Raw genomic sequence first — 21,487 nt, 5'->3', positions numbered from 1 at the left:
TAAAGGGAGATGTTGCTGGTGGTGGCTGCAGCACAATGAATTTTCTGAATATGAAGAAGATTTATTTGGTGCTGTTGTTCCTGGCTTCGATGCATTGGGTGTGGGCTGTTCACTTGGCATTTCAGACATGCTGGTGGAAGCATGTCTGGTCAGATTAGAAGATGTAATTGTCTGCGGTGTCTTGGATCATTCTCCATTTGCTTTCCAGGTGCTTACAGTGCTGCATTGCCATCCTGAGTTCTTCTGTTTACCAGCTGGCTTGCTTTTGTGATCTTGAGTTTTCTTTTGTGCTTGAGGGGGGCCAGGTTGTTGGTGCAGGTGTTGATCCATTCATTGAAGTTTTGGATATCTTCCACTAGGTTGCTGGTGTGCTTTGAGAGGCGTCTGGAGAGGACAGAAGCCCAGTCCTTCTCCAAGGTGTTTTTCCAGCAGCGTGACCTGTCCAGAGCTAGCGGATCTCCTGCGATTCAGGGTGATGGGCTTGAAACTCGAAAGGGTGTTGTCAGTTTAGGTGATAGGTTTTTGTTTGTAGACTCTGATGTTGTTTAGTGTGGAGAAGAGAGGGGCCAGGAAGTGTTTAGCCGTGTGGGTGGGTCTGGTGATGTGCTGAGTAAGGTTGAGGTTCATAAGGCTTTTGAGGAGGGTGTTTGAATTTCAGTCATTACGGTCCTCTGGGTGAAAGTTCGGGTCCCGAAGGAGGATGAAAGTTCTGTAGTTGATGGTAATCTCAGAACTAGATTAATTTCAATTTCCAGTCTTTCTGTTACACGTAACAATATCTCTATATTATGAAAGTCAAGACGAGCCTTTTTCCCTTTTATCTTCTGTATTTTACTTTGGGACTGCTGACTTTTGGAATTCACTTTGTTGTTAACTTAGAAAGACACAAGGCGGCTAGTTCACTTTAATTCCAAACAGTTTAAGGTCTCTGGATGCTTCAATCTCTGACCCAATGAGAACCTCATTTAGTTTGTGAACATCTGAGGGAAAAAAAGAACATTGGGGTTTTCCCCACACGGGGTTCGGTCCATGTGAAGGTCACCTTCCTCAGATAGAAACCGTTGTATCCTCTCTGGTTAATTACTTGATGTCTTGAATACTACGTGGAAAACACATCCAGTCTCCTCTGATCCCATACTCTTTACCAAGAGACTAAAACGGCCAAAGTGTACCCCAATCACACTGAGAGTGGATAGTTCCCCTTCTAACAATGCTATGATGTGACTGGCTGTGATGCCAGCAGATTATTCGTCAGGGTACCACTGTGTTCACTTGCACCCCTAAGGGTAATGCTGCTGACTGAGGGTGGGAGGGTAGGTATGTGTCTGTCTGGCTGGCTGGCTGGCTGTTTGCTGTTACATGCTGGTTGTCCTGTGTCCCTGATGTACCTCACAACCTGACCATTTCTATTGCTTTGGCTCCCCTACCTGATACTGGAAGTAGGTGGGGAAGGTGGGGTGGGATCTTGAAATCCCTTTAAGGTGTGGCTCACTGGTTAGAGGTGGCAGACCCGGGAGCAGAGGACAGCCCAGAACCAGGGTTCAATTCCCGACGCTGCAGGGTCAAGGACCAGGGTCGGCGGACTCGATAATTCTCACCTCGGTGCCTACTCTAACCAGGGATCACACTCGTCAACTCTGGGCATTAGCTTGCCTCATCTCCACAATGGCCCCCCACATATGCCGGGGATGCCTGGTTTCACCTTGGAGATACCCAGTAGGGACCATCTCACAGAGAAAGCCAGGACGGGTTCCCCAGTGGTCTATTGCGCAGAGATACTCCTTCGGAAGTCGATTCTAGCGCGTTAGAAACCCGCAATTAATTAATTAATTAATTGTAGGAGCAGCTTTCCTCTGAGCTCAGAAAAATCCAGCTTCCTTCTTTTCAGACACTTTGAGCTCTGTGTCTTTATCAGTCAAACGCCAATTAGGAAAAAAGTGACCTAGAGCAGCTCTGACTCACCTGATCTTTGAACTGTTGAGCCTGGAAAGGAGCAACATCTTACTGGAAGAAAGCTCTGGAACATGTGCACCCGGTACCTCCTGCCTGGAGGTGGCTTCAAACCGGTGAGCTACCACAAACCACAGGCCACTTCCAGCCCAACTGGCCTCAGAGAAACAACAATCATCATCCATGGCAATGGTTCTGTAGAAAGTCATTTTCTGTTGGTCGTTCTGTGACCACAGGTGTCATGGTACCTATCGTCACGGAAAATAACGACCCCAATGCCGCAGCGAACCATGCACAGATGGATCATCAACAGCACCAACACCCTAGCCCCCCTCAAGAAAAACAACAACACCCACGCCAAGAAAGCTAGATGGTTTACCACCGAACTTCAAGAGTCCAGACGTACCTGCTGCCGCCTCGAACAGGACTGGAGGAACACCAAATCCACAGAAGCCCACAACAACATCAGAGCTGCCACCAAAGGCCACCACCAACTCATCAGAAAAACAAGTAAAAAAGAGCTTGAAGACAGAATCTCCACCCACACACACAGCAGCAAAGAACTCTTCAACATCATCAAGGAGTTCGCCCAAACTACCAGCGAGTCCACTGACATCCCACACTCATACAACACCTCTGCGACAAACTCAACACTTTTTTCCAACACAAAATCAAGAGCCTCTACGACAACTTTGATGAAGACAACTAACACACTGAACCCTCACCAACAACCCCGACACCATGAAGCCAACGATCAACAACTGGGCAGCCCTCACCTCCGAAGGCACACTGAAGACAATTAACTCAATCCACTTCGGGGCCCCCACGGACCACTGCCCCCACCACATTTTCAACAGAGCTCCCGACACCATCGCACCCATGCTCCGCCACACCATCAACCGCTCCCTGGCAACCGCAACGTTCCCATCGACTTGAAACACCGCGAGATCAACTCCCTCCTCAAGAAACCCTCGGTGGACCCCACCGACCTCAAAAACAACAGACGCATCTCCCTGCTCCCCTTCACAGCGAAAATCATTGAGAAAGCCATTAACAGCCAACTCGCCACATTCATCGAAGAGCACAATATCCTCGACGGCTCCTAATCCGGCTTCAGAAAAAACCACAGCATAGAAACCGCCCTCCTCACCCCAACAGACGACATCTGCACCCTACTGGACAAAGAAGAAACAGCAGCCCTCATCCTCCTCGACCTCTCAGCGGCGTTCAACCCAGTCTCTCACCGCAACCTAATACACAGACTCCACAACGCAGTGATTCAAGAGAAGGCCCTCGACTGGATCAGCTCCTTCCTCTCCGGCAGAACGCAGCGGGTCAGACTCCCCCTTTCCTCTCGGATCCGACATCAACCACCTGAGGAGTCCCCCAGGGGTCATCGCTCAGCCCTACGCTCTTCAAAGTCTACATGGCTCCGCTCGCCCCCATTGTCAGAACTTACGGACTCAACATTGTGTCATACGCAGACGACACCCAACTCATCCTCTCCCTTTCCAACGAACCCAACACCGCCAGACACAATTTTCGAGAAGGCATGGAAGCTCTTGCCAAATAGATGAAGAACAGCTGCCTTCAACTAAACACCAACAAAACAGAAGTACTCATCATGGGCCCACACCCCGACATCTGGAATGACACCTGGTGACCCCTCGCCCTCTGAAGTCCGCCCACCCCCACGGACCACGCAGGCTACCTGGGAATGATTCTTGACTCCGAACTCAAAATGGACCGCCAGATCAACACCGTCTCATCATACTGCTTCCACATCCTACGCCTCCTACACAAGACCTTCAAATGGATCCTCCTCGAACACAGAAAGACCGTCACTCATGCCCTGGTCACCAGCAGACTCGAGTACGGCAACGCACTCTACGCCGGAATAAACAAAAACTTCACACGCAAGCTACAGAACATCCAAACGTCGGCACAAGACTGGCCCTCGACCTGCCAAGACATTGCCACTTCTCCCAGCATTTGCGCAGACTCCACTGGCTCCGCATTGAAGCTAGAGTCACCTTCAAGATGCTCACCCACGCTCACAAGGCCCTCTACGACACCTGACCAGCATACCTGAACAGCCAACTCAAATTCCAGGCACCCCAAATGACCCAACAATCATCCCAGCTCTCCTACGCTGTGGTCCCCTGCACCAGAAAGACCAGATCAGGCGGCCGCTTCTTCTCCTTCCTCGCGGCCATTGCCTGGAAAGCCCTCCTGCTCCATCTCCAACAGACAACATCTCTCCACATCTTCACAAGAAACCTCAAAACCTGGCTCTTCAACAGACCCCCTCCTTGATGGACAGGAACCTGTGAAACCCCCCGTCCCCCTGCGCCTTGAGACCCTCAAGGGTGAGAGGTAGCTCTTAACAAAGGTGTGATTGATTGATGGCACTCGGGAACCAAGCGCATACTGATAGATCTAAAAGAGACAGACAAAGCACAAGACATCAGGACTGCATGGTAGCAGAATAAAACATTGTCACAGCTCTCCTGAAACAATTAGGATTTTACAGTGGGAAGGAATTAATTGAGGGGCCAAAGATAGCTCAATTTGGATATGCTGCCTAAGCTCACCGAAGGTCCCCTGCTCACATCTAGCATTCTGGAAGGAAAGTATATGACGCAGGACCCCGGTGCTAGCTTGCAGAAGCGACATGGGAGTGTGGGACAACAACACGTCCACCAATGAGGTTGGGATGTCTTTGCACTCTGTAAAAGACATGATGAGCATTTTAAAGTGGATCAGTTTTGTGCCTGTAAACCATTGAAGAAGCATGATATTTCAGCATCGCCGACTTTAGCATTATTGGTATATTGTGACTACACTGTAGTCTTCTCAGTGTAGTTTCCAGCAAGCCGAGGTAGAAAATAAAGGCTCTTACCTCCTCCACTTGTTTAGGGCTGTGGTGCAATGGAAATATCATATTATGATCCACGGTTGTAAAATGCAAGAAGAGCAAACCTTATTAATTTAAGGATGGAAAGTTAAATGTGGTGACCAGGTTCTTAATCTTTTCAGCTACAACCGGGATGGGCCAGTGGTCCAACTTCCCAGCTGATGTTGTTCCACCAACGACTAGAACTTCAGTTTAATCTCTGTTCATCTGAATACATTTAGTAGTCATCAGGACATGAATGACTGTCAAGCAGACCCCCAGATGACTGATGGAATTGTCAGAATCCTAATCCAGTGTATGGAAGAGCTGTGTGTCATCGGCATAGGCTTACACTTTAAACCAAAGGAGTGGACTAACCCCTCAGTGCTGCCACAAACAGATTAAAGAGAGAGGGTGAGGTAGCATAGCCCTTGAGTTGCTTAGTTATATTGCTGAGCGGAAGAGCAATGTTCTGGAACCCCGACACTGATAGGAGCAGAATGATTGGAAAGTCTAGTCTGCCTGCAATGCCTTCCATCGAGGGATATTAGACTAAAAGCAAGTGTATGACAGTCTCTAAAGCCATTTAGAGACTGGACTCAGTCCTTAAGCTTCCTGCACCACTAAAAACATCGGCTGCAACTGGAAGCTTTCAAGTCACGGCAGCAGAATCCTATTCCCGTGGACTCCAAAGAGGGCACTGACTCAGCACTGCCTTTATCTCAAATTGAGTACCTTGCAGCTACCAGACCAGTTGAGGTCTTAATTAGTCTAACCCCGCTCTATGTCTTGACTTGATACCAAGCACTGGAACTTGGTAAACTGAACACAGAGTGCCCAACCTTTAAAAAAAAAGTGTAAACACGTACAGTGAAAATGTATCCCCTTTTGGGACATGCCATCTTCCCAGTGCGTATTGTCATTTCCCCAGTTTCCCTTTGAGACTCCCTTGTACTAACCACAATGTTTGGTGGGTGATCCATTTGCCTTCCCACCATGGTAGGAGAGTTACCCCAGCATCAGCCACGGTCGGCAGTAGGAGTTCCTGCAGGGCGGTGACGTGGGGAGGGGGAGGGGCAGGGGCAGGGTGGGGGGTAGTAATGTATGGATTACGGAATTTAACAGGTAAGTAAACATATTAAATTAATAAAACAAATTTCATTGCGTGCACAGCATCACCAAATGCGATGCAGTGCGCGCAACGAAATTCGGTTTATTTATTTATAAAGAGGCCATCCAGTGTAGCAATAAAAAAAGGTTCACTTTGCCCAATTCTGCATCTTTATCAATAGGCCTTCCAGAATGTTCCTTTGTTCGAAAAAATCAGTTGGGGTGTGGATATCCAGTGTAACATAATTCACCGAATGGCCCATTTAATGCTTAACCACACCTTACAGTTTTTTGTGTTTACAAGCGCTTCATCAGAGAGTGTGTGTGTGTGTGTGTGTGTGCGTGTGTGCGTGTGTGTGTAAGCAACTATATTGTTAAATGTTTTGAGAAGGGCATGTTTTTTGTGTGGTTTTACAGAAAACTGTTACATCCCCCCTCCAACTGCTGACATCGGATCCGGGTGTGGCTGGTTGGTATACAGAGGTCAGGGGTGGGTTGTGAGCACTGAGGGAAGGAATGTGCAGCAGGGGCAGACAGACATCATCTAATGCAGAGGATTTTCAGCCCAGGCTGCAGGCCTGTCTGCATGGCTTGCTCTCGCACCCCCGTCCATCCACAGACTCACTGACCCTCCTTCAGACTTTTCTGGATGGTCAGATCAAGGCATTACTTGTCTTTCATGACTGCTTCAAAATCCTCGGCAAGTAAGATGTCCTGGAAGTCCTGCTACTGCTGCTGGTGCTGCTGCTGTTTTTATGCATCTATTGATCATGTTGACTGCTCATCGGAACAGCACTGGACGGAGGGAGGCCAGATTGCAGAGCGACTGGTTCCCCAGAATCCGCGAAGCCCGGGGTCCAGAGAGGAGGAACGAGCACCATGATTGCTGGTTGCAGGACAACAATCTCCTTGCCCGATTGGCCAAAAAAGCTTCAGAGGTGGGGGGGGAGATTAACAAGATTGGTTGCAGGAGAGCTCTTGCCCATTGTTTTCAACAACCTTTATTGAAAACTGTAGCTTTCTAATTTGACTTCTATGTCCAACTTGGAAGTGTTTTAGTAAAGAAAAAATCTCATGTCCTAATCCTCTGTTCCATAGTAACACTTTCAACAGTAGGGTGCATTTCGGAGAACTAACGTGTACACGCAGCGTAGACGGCATAAGTGTACCATTTGCAAGTCTATGCAAGTAAGTAAGCTAATATTTTAAATTTTGTAAAATCAGTATTCGCATGCATCGGGTTCCTGGCAGCCACATGGGCTGCTTGTCAGCTGTTGAGGGTAGTAGGGGAGGCGGGCCGGTCGGAGCCCAGCTCAGCGGCTCATCACTAAGGCAGGAAGAGACTTTTGCCGCTGATTAAGACGTGGGTGTGGCTGGAGGGGGAGCAGATGCAGCTTTGAAGCTGCAAATAAAATGAAAGTGCGATGCTTGGAAAATGGGCGGCGCCATTGTTCCAGGTGGGTACGTTGTTGTGCCTGTAGTAGGAAAAACTCATTACAGAAAATGGAGCACACACCATGGAACAACCAAGTAAATGTGCTAATAGCCATCGGAGGATACAAATAGCAACATACTCATACTAAGGAGGGACTAATAAGCCTCAAATGAATCAGACATCAGCATTTACGAAAGACAAAGACACAAGCCAATCACAAAATAAGGGCAGGGAAGTGAGCGAAGCTTCTCTCCGAACCGTATGGAACTACCACTGATCTCCGCAGAGCAGTCTCTGCATACTGGCTCAGGCTCAACCTAATAAAGGACTCTACCCGTTCCAGAGAACACCCATCTTGATGGAATGAAAAATACGTTTTCCTTCCCAGTCCCACTATCATAAAAAAGGTTTTTGATTTGTTAACAAGACACCCGGTTCAGCTTTGAAAGTTGAATAAGAGCCAATTAAGCGTTCTAGGACCAGAGGTGTCCTAGCCATCAAAACCGCATCATCTGCATGGAAGAGAGCAGGCAGTGATAAGCCACCTGCTGATGGAACATCTCTGCACTGTGCGGTCAAAACTTCATTACATTTATTGGTGTACAAGGAAAAAAGAGAGAGAGCAAGGACACCCCCCTGTTGCACCCCCTTTTAAATTTTAAATATTTACGAGCATTCCCCCTGTTTACCAAACCTGACCACTGCCTCTGCCTCTCTATACGTCTCCCTAATAAAAAGAATTATGGAGTTGTCCACGCCCATCGACTCCAAAAGAACCCACAATTTTGAGTGGTTTACGCAGTTGAAGGCCACGGACAAGTCCACAAAAGCCATATAAAATTGGCCCTTTTTTGCACAAACATATTTGCTGCAAGTAAGGGGGAATTTTGTCATTGGTTGATCGTACCCCTCCCCTTTCTAAACCCGTATTGTATCTCAGCTAAGACATTATTAACAAATGCCCATTCCTCCAGTCTATTTAGGAGCAATCTCCCCATTAGTTTGCTAGCAGGGCGATTGGGCGGTAGTTTGCCAGATTCGAGGGATCCCCCTTCTTGTATATTGGGATAGTCATGGATTGTTTCCAAGATACTGGGAGTCCCAATTTGGAAACAGTATTAAAAACTTGGGTCAAGAGTGGAGCCCATACATTTTTATGTACAAAGAAATATTCAGAGGAACCTCATCTGACCCTGCTGCCTTTAGGGCAGGCGATTGAGAGAGCGCAAGCTCAGTTTCCTCTAATGAGAATTCCATCCCCAGATGGGCAGTCATCAAGTCCTAAGGTTTTTTGTAGCGCTATCCATCTCTACTTTGCAAGTGCTCTGTAAGTGAGACACCCAGGTCGATTGATCTATATGAATATCAAGAGAGGGGCCGCCCTGATCCTCCAGAAGAAGGGCATTTACCACCCTCCAAAATGCCTTGGTATCGTTACTCCTCGAAGCCTCATACAAATTTACCCATGCTTCATCCCGTAAATCCTTTTTTTTCCTCACCGCCTTAGCTGTCTTATAGTCAGCTCGTATCTTCCTTATCAAGTCTTTTTTTCTGGGACTTGTTTTAAGAGCAGTGCGAAGATCTTTGGAGGCCTTCGAACAATTTGTCTCAAACCCCCTTATCAACGATAGAGTGTTTCTTGTAGCTGGATGTAAAAGATTAGAATTTATAGATATTAAAATTTTACTAAATGCTATTACTACTTGATGACTATCAGTATTGGTGTCTAAGCAGGATTCAATGTCAGGTAACACCTCCTTTACATCCTTTGGGAGGAAGGAAATAGAGTTAATTTTCTCCTATTTAAGAGTAGATACATTTTTCCTTCTCAGAATTGGTTTTGGGGCAAATATAGAGCTTGACTTAGCAGAAAGAGGCCAAACAAAACAAAAAGTATGATCACTGAACTCTGTCAACTCGGCTATGGATGACTTAATACATCTCTTAAAATTAGTCTGAATAATTGTAAAATCAGATGTCAAGGTAACTCCAGTACGTTAAAAGGTGAGGGGGAGGGGTTGACCAGTCATGGGGTGACACAGATTTATTATAACTAGGTCCCAAGTTAATGAAAAACTGTTTGAAATGTGTCCATAGTTATGATTCATAAATGGACTAGCAACAAACAAATCATTAGCATCAGTTTCCCCACAAATACGTTGGTCCGAATTGGGGCTACAGTACACATGAAAACACCCAGCTCAAGAAAGAAAGATCTGAAGGTGTGTAGTATGTTAACAGAGATTCCAATATTACTGCCAGCTCATCTGTCACCTGTGTAGGATTCTTAAAATTATTATTATACAAATTAATGCATAACAAATCAATTTTCCCAGAACCTTCAGCCACGATAACATGGGGCGAGTTATTGATAAGGATCACCTTACCTAGGGTGATTGTGTTTGCTATAATTCTGAGAAATCCCCCTTTAGATCTACCTGCTGCTGATGGAACTGCTGGCGCAACAAAGGAGTTGTAACCATTTACATAGACAGACTGCTCTGCCCAATTTCCCTGAAAGCAGATATCAGAATTCGTAAACACTTTATGCCAATTTTGATTATCCTTTTTATTTTCATAACACGCTATATTCCTAGAGAGAAACTTTATATCACTTAGGGACTCCTGCGACCAAATCGCTGACGGTACTGGTGAGAAGGGTGATGTAGGGTCTATTGCTAAATGCCACTCAGCCAGAAAACTATTAACCCATTTCTCTTCTGTCGTTTCCGTACAAGGATGAGGAAAAACATGTAAACAATCTCCTAACCAAAATATTAGAACAATATAAAATATTAGATTGTTCCCAAAATGGATTTAGATCATACAGCACAGAAATTGTTCTTTTAACAGTTGCTGAATCCCTTTGCAGTACTGCAGATGCCGGCAAAAGCCAGGCTCTGATACTCCTAGATTTAAGTGTGGCCTTTGACACTGTCTCACATGCAATAATATCAACTCGTCTCACTGACCTGGGGGTACAGGGCAAAGGTCTAGCCTGGTTTTCCTTGTTTTTAAAGGAGTGGTCTTTTAAAGTTATACCCCCCCTCATCACAAAAAGGATTGGCTCCTGGCATCCCTCGGGGTTTGGAGCTCAGTCCTACCGTTTTTAATATTCCTATCAGACCTCTGGCGGAGGTAGTGAAATATTTTGAAATATCTCACTAGTGTTGTATGCTGATGACACTCAGATAATTATTTCCTTGACTGGCTTTTATCAATCTAAAAACTGTGTTTGCCAAATGGATGCACGACAACTGTTTAAAACTTAACCAAGGAGTACCCAGCCTAGCTGCCTGGATGCAATTTGACATGCCCTCCAGAACACTACGGTCCACCAATCTAAACCTGTCCCACATCCCTCATCACAGCAGAGCCAGATGGGAGGTTTTTCCTCCATGTCTTTACCTCCGAACCGATGGAATTCTATGTCTCCTAATCTTGGAAAGATTCAATATCACTTACTGTACCCGAAACGGTGGAGGACCCAGCTCTTCTCCATCTGGGCTGACTATTTCAACTCTCTGCTGCTGTGTTTCTTAGGATCCTTTTATGTCCCTTGATGATATTGTCTGACACCTGGACCCTCACCTTCCCCTTAGGGAAGGCAGCCTTCAGGTGTTGTGCTTTCTAAGGTTCTGCTCCCCTCTTGTAAAGGGTCAAAGTGGTAACACCCTTGCAGCAAGTGCCTTTATCAGCCGCAGTATTAAGATACAGTGCACACCAATTCCCAGCCCAGTGAAAGCCTGAAACGGACCCAAAATAGAGCATGCACCTACATGTTCGCCTCCTCTTTTTGTACCTCATGAGTATCTACCTGTGCACTTCCTCCGTTTGTATGCCCTGGGCGAGCTTCTCTAAAGAATCTTTTGATCCTTCTACTGCCAACCATGGCATTTGTCTATCAGATCATTACTTGATGTCTGCTGTGTTCATCGAGTCACTCCGCTGCTTTAGCTGTGAAGGAACCCTGCAGAGCAAGCACACAGACATAAGGGAGTATGATGAAAAGGGAGTAAGGTGAAGCTGATTTTAAGAAATTCCCAACTGTGTAAATGCTGCACTCACCTGAATCTAATGGTTATCTTGTCCCACTCTGCCAGTGCTCCATCCCCCACCTAGCACCAAACCGAAGACATTCAATCAATCAATCAATCAATCAGAGTACTTGTAGAGCTTGCTACTTACCCGTGAGGGTCTCAATTCGCTGAGGGGAAGGGGTGCTGCAACAGCTAGAAGAGCCAGGTCTTGAGGAGTCTTCTGAAGGCGAGTAGGTCTTGGGTCTGCCATAGGTGGGTAGGGAGTGTGTTCCAGGTCTTGGCGGCCAGGTAGGAGAAGGATCAGCCGCTGAAGGTCATTCGTTGGATGCGGGGGACAGCGACCAGGGCGAGGCTGGCGGAGCAGAGCTGGCAGGTGGGGGTGTAGGAGCCGAGTCTGCTGTTGAGGTAGGCTGGTCTAGCATTGTGGAGTGCTTTGTGTACGTGGGTGAGGAGCTTGAAGGTGATCCTCTTGTTGACAGGGAGCCAGTGTAGGTCTCTCAGGTGGGGGGTGATGTGGCTGCGGCGGGGGACGTTGACGATTAGTCGGGCGGAGGCGTTTTGCATGCGTTGTAGTCGTTGTAGGTGTTTGGCTGTGATTCCTGCGTAGAGTGCGTTGCCGTAGTCCAGTCTGCTGCTGCTGAGGGTCTGTGTCACCGTTCTTCTTGTTTCGGTCGGGATCCACCTCTAGATCCTGCGGAGCATGTGGAGGGTGTTGTAGCAGGAGGAGGAGATGGTGTTGATCTGCGTAGCCATGGAGAGAGACATTCCATCCATCATCTTGTTTGTTTTGCTGTTCACCCTGTGTGGGAAGGGTGTGCCCAGACGTGGGTCCCGTGATCACTAAACCACTGGAGTCAAGCTATCCTGGCTGAAGATGGCTGATAGCCAGAAATTGGTCCTAGGATGCTTGATTCCAGTCCAGAGAAGACATGGATTGGCAGTTCGGGCTGGACTGTTCCCATGAGGCACAGGGTCAAGACTGATTTGCATATGGCCATGTCTGAACTGGGGTGGCTTGGTGAGCAAAATAACGATGCATTAAATCCAGATCTGTGACTGGGGTTGAATGTTTTGCCATTGTGCAACATTCCGTCCATCATCTTGTTTTTTTTTTTTAAATGACATCTTAGCCATGTGCGTCTTTGTAAAGCTGAACCTCTAGCAAGTGGGCACTCCATGTGTGCTCTTTCTGTACTAAGTTACTGTGTGAACACTGGAAAATCACCACTTTTCTGAATTAAGTAAAACATTTAGTTAGATATCTGTCTATAGTGAAATATCTCTTGGTAACTTTCATAAATGGTAATGACCAGATGTCTTTTGCAACTAGTTAAATATTGTGTATTCACATTCTCTTACATTTCCATTTAGTGATTTTAAATCTCATTACATCCAATAGGAAACCAGCCTTGAATGCACAAATGATCGTGAATAATGACAGTAATAATGCAAATATGAAAACAAGTGGTTGGAAAAAAAGAGGTCCAATATTTAGGAAAAGATCTGCATAGAGACTGAGGAACTTGAACATAAACTGATACATCCTGGAAGAGGCACTCCAGAGCAATTCGGTGGATATAAGAGTCTGAGCTATGCACCTCCACGCAACAGAACTAAGAAATGACCTCTAGAGAATTAAGGCAACAACACTGACAAACAACTTCCAGTATAAACAGGCATCCACCACCAGCTTTGATCATGTGTTCGGTATGAGGTAGATACAGCATTGCTCTGCTTCCTATAATGATGGCAGACCACCATTCAGCACGCTAGGTGTATTGTAAACTCTTTCTGGCCATCCACAGGAGCAAGAGAAAAGCACAATGGAGTGGAGTCAGACAATTGAAGGGTAAAGGGAAGAGAGGGTCTCTTATCTACAACAGACTGTCCCAATTTGCTTCGCCCACAATGAAGACTAATCTTCACTCATAAACATGCAAAACCCTTCTGCAATCTAAAGACATAACCACCTACAGCGAAGCTTTACTTGCCACAATTATAATATATATAGTTGATGAGTCTTGTATTTCATTCTGAAATCTGAAATCAAGCATCCAAAATACCACACACATACATGGAATGTGAGAATAACACAAGTGCTTTATCAACCATGTTAGCTCCTCAGGAAATGCAGTATTGGGATGCAGACAAATATAAACCTGACCCAGAGACACTACCCAAGAAAGAAGAATCATACAGCAAGAGCTTTAGTTTGTCATCACTACTAAAGAGCCATCAGCAAACACACACAGGAAAAGCAACGTGCAATTGCGATGAATGTGTGAAGAACTTTAGTCAGTTAGCACTACTAAAAGATCATCAGCGGACATACATGGGGGAAAAACCATACCATTGCAATGAATGTCTGAAGAGCTTCAGTCAATTATCAAATCTTAAAAGTCATCAGCGAACACACACAGGAGAAAAAACATACCATTGCAATGAATGTGTGAAGGCATTCAGTCAGTTATCAATTCTTCAAAGACATCAGCAAACACACACCGGAGAAAAACCGTACCATTGCACTGAATGTGTGAAGGGCTTCAGTCAGTTATCACAACTCCAAGTTCATCAGCGAACACACACTGGGGAAAAACCATACCATTGCACTGAATGTGTGAAGAGCTTCAGTCATTTATCAAATTTCCGAAGACATCAGCGAACACATACTGGGGAAAAACCGTACCATTGTACTGAATGTGTGAAGGGCTACAGTCATTTATCACAACTCCAAGTTCATCAGCGAACACACACTGGGGAAAAACCATACCATTGCACTGAATGTGTGATGAGCTTCAGTCAGTTATCAAATTTCCAAAGACATCAGCGAACACATACTGGGGAAAAACCATACCATTGCAGTGAATGTGTAAAGACCTTCAGTCGGTTATCACAACTCCAAAGTCATCAGCGAACACACACTGGGGAAAAACCATACCATTGCAATGAATGTGGAAGTAATTTTAGTGATTCCTCAACTCTCAGGAATCATCAGCGAACACACACAGGAGAAAAACCATACCATTGCAATGAATGTCTGAAGAAATACCTAAAGTTTAGTTCTTAATATGTTTCTGAAAGGTTGACAGTTAAGTAAAGAATCTTGAGCAGTAAAGAATTCCAGCTCTTAACAGTCCAGAACTATCGACTCCCTACTTTACATTTCTTGAACCTTGTCACTGGAAATAAAAATTGGATTTAAATGTAAAAGAACACAAAAGATACCGATTTTTGATATAAATGATATTCAGGTTCGTTTTTACAAGTAAAAAGAAACTCTTATTTTATAAACTGCAGGTAAATGAATCGGCATAAAAAGTATGTGCTGCCTCGTGAGCAAACAGTGAAACTTTGTGATGCAGTTGGGACGTCCTCCGAGCACAAATAAGATGGATCGTAGCATTCTTAACCATCTGTAAGGTGCTTTTTTGTTGCTGTAGCTGTAGCACATCAGAAGAAAGGATAAATCTTCAGTAGCCAAAGATAGTAGAAACTAATGCTTTCCACCAAGTTCATTTTCACAAATTGTTGAGTCTAGGATGTTCTTCCTGCTGCCGACCATCATCATCATCACCACACCACCACACAGCCAGTCAGTAACAGGAACGAGACTGCTCTTCAGCACACCCATCCTTATACATAACACACTAAAGGGGTTAACTCCAGGGCCAAATTCACTTTACTTTCACGTTATCAGCAACAAGTTCTAAACTGAACAAGTGGTTTGCATGGTCATTATTGGCATAAGAAATTTGAAACCCAATGCTTTAAAAATCTATATTAATGATACATAACCAAACATCCAAACTCCACCTATGGATGGACATCCAAAAGCCTTTAAAAAACAACCTCAATTTACTTTAAATTATGATAGATCAAGTAAAATCATGAGGCTATGAAATGTACACAATGATGACTAGATTGTACATATTAATACGAAATGTATGTTTTTAGATTTGTAATAAAACAACACATTTATTTGAATTCATGGTATTTGACTGCTGATTGTATAGGAGATCTTAAATGTGATTTATTCCCTAAACTATAAAGATAATGTGTGATGTCAGCAAGGAGTCTAGTTTATTTGGCAATAGAGGGGTCAAATCTCAATAGCATGACTGCTTTCAGCAGGGAGTCTGGCACAGGTGCAATAATAGGGGTCTATTCTCGCCACTATGCCTTCTCTCAGAGTGCAGGTTGTGGATTTTTCTTGAGATGGTACTACCTCTCCTTCTGTGTTAATGAAGAGAGAAGTGCTACCTGTAATATTGAGATCTGGATTCACTCCTGTTTTGGGAACCTAATTCAGTTGTTTCTACCCAATTCATACCCAATTTGTTTAGGAAGCCTAAAAATATGTCTGTTTCCTGGCACTACTCTTGTTAATAATCCATAAAAATACCACAGAATGTTGATTACGTGAAAGCAGCGTGTCCCACAAGGGATTTAAACATGAATTTCTCAAATACTAAATTAACTTTTTTATTTTTATAAGGTTCTTATATGGCGCTGTTTTATTTAATGTCTGATGGGATTTCTTCGAGAGCCCTTTCTCCTTCGAAATAAGTTTTCCGTCGACAGACCCAGAGGGAATTCCTATGAAAGGCTGACAATCTGTCCAACTATAAACAGGGCTGGTGGGAGGACCGGTGGTTTGGCTGGTATAATGCTTTGTTGAATTTTTTATAAAGTGCCTTGTCCACCACACCCTGAATCTAGCCCCTCTATCTTTAGTGATTTTTCTATTTTGAGTTACATTTGAAGACTGTCCCTTACCTTTATAGTTTGACAGGTGGTCCATGGTCTGCCAGAGGAGCAGGCGTAACAACTTCCACTACCCCGTTTGACTACCGTCCACCATATTTAGTGATCTCCACCAACCTGGCTATCCCTGTGCCTTCAGAGGAGCAACAGGAGCTCCTCTAAAAGCACCTAAAGTTTGCTGAGTGGCTGCCATGTTTCACACGGGTGCCCATCAGACTTTTTTGTTTTACTCCTAAAGTGAGAGTTTGCTTTTGCTTTTTGTAAAACCATAAATAATGTACTTGATACACTGAGAGCGTTCTACAAGGGAGTTTGTGTCCTTTCTTCCTAGTTTGAGACAGCCAGTCTTTATATAATGTTCCTGAAGAGAAGCAAGTAGTTCAGAATTATGGTCTGATGTACGTACACCAACCGCCCCAGGTATGTCGGTCATTGTTGTTAGGGTTCCTGAGGTTCTGACCTCTGTTCAAACAGGGGGGAATAGTGATAGATTCTTCTTATCAACTTCCAAAATTCTCCAGTTTATTTTTATAATCCATTCTTCCTTAGACCTTGGTTGGAAGTTTGCAACATTGTGTCAGGTTTTGTGCAACACCAGTGTGCCGTTCTCCAAGGCTGTAATGTTGCATAAAAGGTTGCATAAAAGCAGTGTGCCACCCTCCGAGGCTGTGCTGTTGAATCAGATTATATGTAGAAGTAGTGTGCAGCCTTCTTTGGCTGCATAAAGTCGTATGTAAAACCATTGTGTCTCTATACGCTTGCTGACGACTGCGGTATCATAGTGTCCACCTTCTACTTGGGCTCTATGTTCCCTCTAAGCTGCGTGCCTGTTCGGCCACACGCAATGTCATTGTCACCGCGCAGGGGGCCTTAAGGGGCGCGCAAAACAAAGGAATCTCCTGCTGACAGGAGAAGCGCTCTTGATGGCTTGCTAATGAATGTAGACAAAGGGTGATATTTTTCTTCCTGACTCTCGATTTGAACAAGCCTTGAACAGGTGCGACTCGCCAGCCACACTAACACCATTCTCAGGAGAAAAAATAGTAACAAACTGTTTTTGAAACTTCAATAGCAGACACCAGATGTACACACCCTGCAATAATGAAAATAAGGAACATATTTGTGCGGGTACCACAATTTTTATATTAAAGGCACAAGATGTTTTATGTACATGCTTGTATTTAAAATATGTTACTACTGCAAAAGCCCCAGAGTGAGATGTTCAACTTAATTTAATTTGGGAGGTAGAGAAATACCAAGCTGGAAAAAAATAAGCGCGGTTCATAATTACTGCCATAAAATAATCTTCATCTCAGACATGCTGTTCTCCACCTTTAAGAGTGACATTTCCCGTTTTAAATTTTTAAAGTAAATTGAATAAACCAACTTTGTCGAACAATTTAAGATATTGCATTCTTCTTTGTGTGCACTTTTGAAAGCTGCCCTCCCGTTCTTCTACATACATATGTGATTTCTTCAAATTGCTCTTAATAGTTACAGTTCCTATCTGGCAGGCATGCAGCAGTAGTTACTACCAGCACTTCGTAAACACCAATCACATAAACCGAATACTCAAAAGACAGTTAGCAATACCAGGATTGCTGAATGGGAGCAGAAGTAAATCTAAGCTGTTATTAAAAATAAGACCCCTAAGGAAAATAAAGCACCAGAGTATGTGTACCACTGAGTTGGGTACTGTGCATTTGTAATACAGCACCAAAAAACCCTTGGATGAATGTTTATTTCACAAATGCATGTATGATTCCCTAACTGGTACACATTTTCTCCCAACATTGACATACAAACTGATATACTTTGAATCTGCATTCTGCCCATTCCTACTTCCTGCTCATTTCTCTACTTCTCCCACTTAACGGAGGATACCATGCTTGATGCAGACAGCACCACATTATGCCCTAGGGCATCTGGGTTGCAGAGCTAAGTTGGTCTAGGAAGGGGATTCTGCACTGGAGTGAAGTGACGATGTGCATAAGTCATGATGCAAGGGGGTAAAATTCCAATTATATCAAAAGTCAAAGAATGAGAAGAGGATGGGCTGCTTCAGCTTGACAAATTCAGAGGGTTGCCAGAAAGGAGGTCCTAAATTGCTTTATACCAAAACAAATGATAGCCAAATCTGCAACACTACTCCGAGGAGCCACATTAGTAATTCAAAGCACCTATTTCTTTACGGTACAATTTAGAATAAAAAAAAAAAGATAAGGAACACCAGTGTTAATAAAACGAGCGATCAGTCCAGTTGATTGACTTACGTTTTACTGTTGTAAATCTTTCGGTGCAAATTGTAGTAAGGTGCCTCGACTACAAAGAGGAACAGAGGCTCGCTGCCTAGCCTGCTCTCTTCGAATGAATTCAAGCAATCTTTCAAGCAGTGCATGAATTGAAATCACAAAGCCATTACAACTGTTGAGGGTAAATTCTTAAACTGCTGAGCTTGGAAGATACTTTTATTCGTCTGTACAGCAGTCTCTCTCAATAAATACAGTTTTAATCCAGTTATTTTTCTGTCTACTGCTGTCTTTCCGGGTCACCAACTCTGAGCAGCGTTTTCTTCTTTGCACCACTGTGTCCCATAATTACAGCTATCTCAGATCTTGTTTCCTCTGTTTCACTGCTACTTTCCTGGCACTTTTTCTTCTGTTGCTGTCTTGTTTTCTTTGTGCAACAGCCTCTCTCAATCTCCATTCCCCTATCACTGCAGTCTACTGATAGTTTTACACCCATGGCAGGCTCTTCTCTTCTTTGAATCAGAAAAATAAGGGGGAGGTAGAGGTATATGCTAGGTCCACCCTCCTAATGCAATGGTAAACCTGAAAACCCGAGATACCGGGTGAAGAACCAGCCAAAGGTGGAAGAGATGCTCACTCAATGTGAGTCAGAAAATCAGCAGGAAAGAAAACATTCTTTCTTGAGTCCCCTCGCTCCCCAGGGTTTCCCCCTTGGTGACATGCCTCATCATAGGGGCCATCTCAGTCCTCCACGAACTGAGGCGTGCTGCGACTTGCAGAATTACGTAGGAGCACTTTAGTGAACACTATGTGTGGGGGAAAAGAGTAGTGGAGTGGACAGAGCGAGTTAAAAATACCTGGCTAGTGGGTGAAATAAATTTATTCTTGCTCCTAGTTGGTTTGTCTAAAAACGGGTAAGATACTGGAAAAACCTAGCTATAATGGGTTAGGAATCCATAGTATACGTCAACATGTTTCGAGTATTCCCCAGAGCTCTTCGTCAGGACCAGCCCTGTGTACGCCACTCCTAAATGACCTACGTTCAGGTAATCAAAGGAAATTAAAAATGAAAGTGCGCTGCAACTAATAAGTATGCGCTAATACATACGATCAAGCATTGTCATGTAGTATGTATAAGGTAGCAAAATTGTACCATGGTCTTGGGGGGATGAGGGTTCTCGTGTTCCTAATTTTGGCGGGAGTTCTCCTCACGGTATGTCACCTGGTTGGTTCCCCTCCGGTGTGAAGGGGAACCAACTAGGTGACATACCCGAGATCCTATCTGTTTATTGCCGACTGCAGGGCCGACTGGGATCCTATCTAGTATCAGCTGGCGGCTGTCAATATTGTAGCTAATATTAAACTACCTAGTGTCTTCATGTAAGTCTTACAGAATGGTGAACACACGTAGATTGTATACACCACACTTTGTTGATGGGAAACCTGTGGGGGAGCGTCCCGTAATTTGACTATTAAAAATGGAATAAGGATAAGTAACAACTCCAACACTCAACATCTCTAAATAAAATGGAAGTAAAACTAGCGGGGGGAAAATCAGCTGCTAATATCTCCAATGGTATGTATATTTGGGAAACCAAAGAAACTCCAAATAAGTTTGACTTCATGAAGGACCTAATGGGAGCCATGTTAACTATACAACCAGATTCATGTAAACTGCAAACCCCAATTAAACCGCTGAGCGAGGCAAGAATAACAAGATCAAATCGAGGATTAGGTGCGCCTGAAAATATGAAGTGGATCAAATACCTAAAATAAAGGAAGAATCGGCCAATCAATGGGGGCAAATAACTGATTTGGAACTGTTAACTATCCCCTTAACCTCACATTTGCAGCCTGGGGACTTAAGTTCATCTGAATTATTGTCGGGAGTTGCTCAACAGTTATTATCATCGGGTGCACCACTTCCAATTGAAGCATCAGTAAAAATAAAAAATGTAAACTCTGGAGTGGAACCTATGCCCTTAACTCAAACAAACCAGGTATATCAAAGTAGCCCCATTATAGGAGATGATCCGCATAAAACTATTGGAACCAATAACTTATCACAATCTCTTCAAATAAATACTAATATAATTTTGAACAATACGAAACAAAAAAGGAGACTGGAGGGTCCATTGGGTAGTGACTCCTCAATGATGCGACATTGTATCGGCCTGTGGTGTGTCCAGTCCCAATACATTGTAACAAAGTAGAGAGCTGCGAGGAGCAGATCATGAGCACACACCTGAAACCTAACTGGAACAGCGCACAACAATCATTGCCCCTCAGTCATGGTGCATTATAGCAGCTGAGGAGGCGCTATAATGCGTGATTTCGCATTTCAGTGACGTGATGCGGACCACCACACTGAAATGCGTTAGTCTAACGCCTGATGCATAGTACGTGGAGGGCTGGCCATACTGATGCAACTAAACTGAGGTTGTGGGCGCGTGGCACGCCGGCTCACGTGGCAGTTGGAATCTCAGCTGTAATGAATGATTTTTATTTTGCTTCTGTGAGTTGTCAATGAGTGTCTCTTGAAATACAGCAGCCTGCCAGTCTGTGACCTGGACTACTGTTAGCTAACTATAATTATGAAGAGTGAGGCAGCGGAAATCTGTGTCGGCCCGCTCACATCCTACAAGGCTAGACCCGGGTCTCGCGTGGGACAGAGAGAGCTGCCTGGCCAGTGATGTTCCTCCTTTGCCTCAATTGATTGCCAGCAGAAAGCCTAGGGCCCAGTGGGTGTACTAAGGCTGGTGAAAGCTGGAATGACTAATTGCTTTTCTGCGGGTGTAACGTTGCTTTGAGCTCCCCGTCTTTTTGTGCCCGTGGAACACCGGCCCGTTATCCCAACAGGTATCCGAGGCTGTGGCAACATGTCCCTAGTTCAATTTTCCTACCTGCCCGGCCTCTTGGAATTGTTGCTGTCGCCTGGCAACACTAGTACTTTGAAGCTGGTGACAACCACCAGGTGAGAGAGCTCCTCTCACTTCCAGCGTGACTCCTGATTCAAGACAGTAATCACAGCAGTCCGCATATA

At 44.6% G+C, this 21,487-nt stretch overlaps 1 protein-coding gene across 1 annotated transcript in view; it reads left to right on the top strand.

The window, feature by feature from the left end:
• The first annotated feature begins 13,541 nt into the window (after window positions 1-13,541).
• Window positions 13,542-21,487, top strand: part of LOC144757883 (uncharacterized) — a 61,427-nt gene continuing 53,481 nt past the window's right edge. Inside the window, exon 1 of the mRNA XM_078646401.1 lies at window positions 13,542-14,454. Within this exon, the coding sequence (XP_078502527.1) occupies window positions 13,542-14,454 (913 nt within the window). The remainder of the gene's footprint in view (window positions 14,455-21,487) is intronic.

Source organism: Lissotriton helveticus, chromosome 1_1 (assembly GCF_964261635.1).
Source record: "Lissotriton helveticus chromosome 1_1, aLisHel1.1, whole genome shotgun sequence".
In the NCBI taxonomy this organism is placed as follows: domain Eukaryota; kingdom Metazoa; phylum Chordata; class Amphibia; order Caudata; family Salamandridae; genus Lissotriton; species Lissotriton helveticus.
The sequence above is the reverse complement of the archived record's forward strand: the minus strand, read 5'-3'. Positions and strand labels throughout refer to the sequence as shown.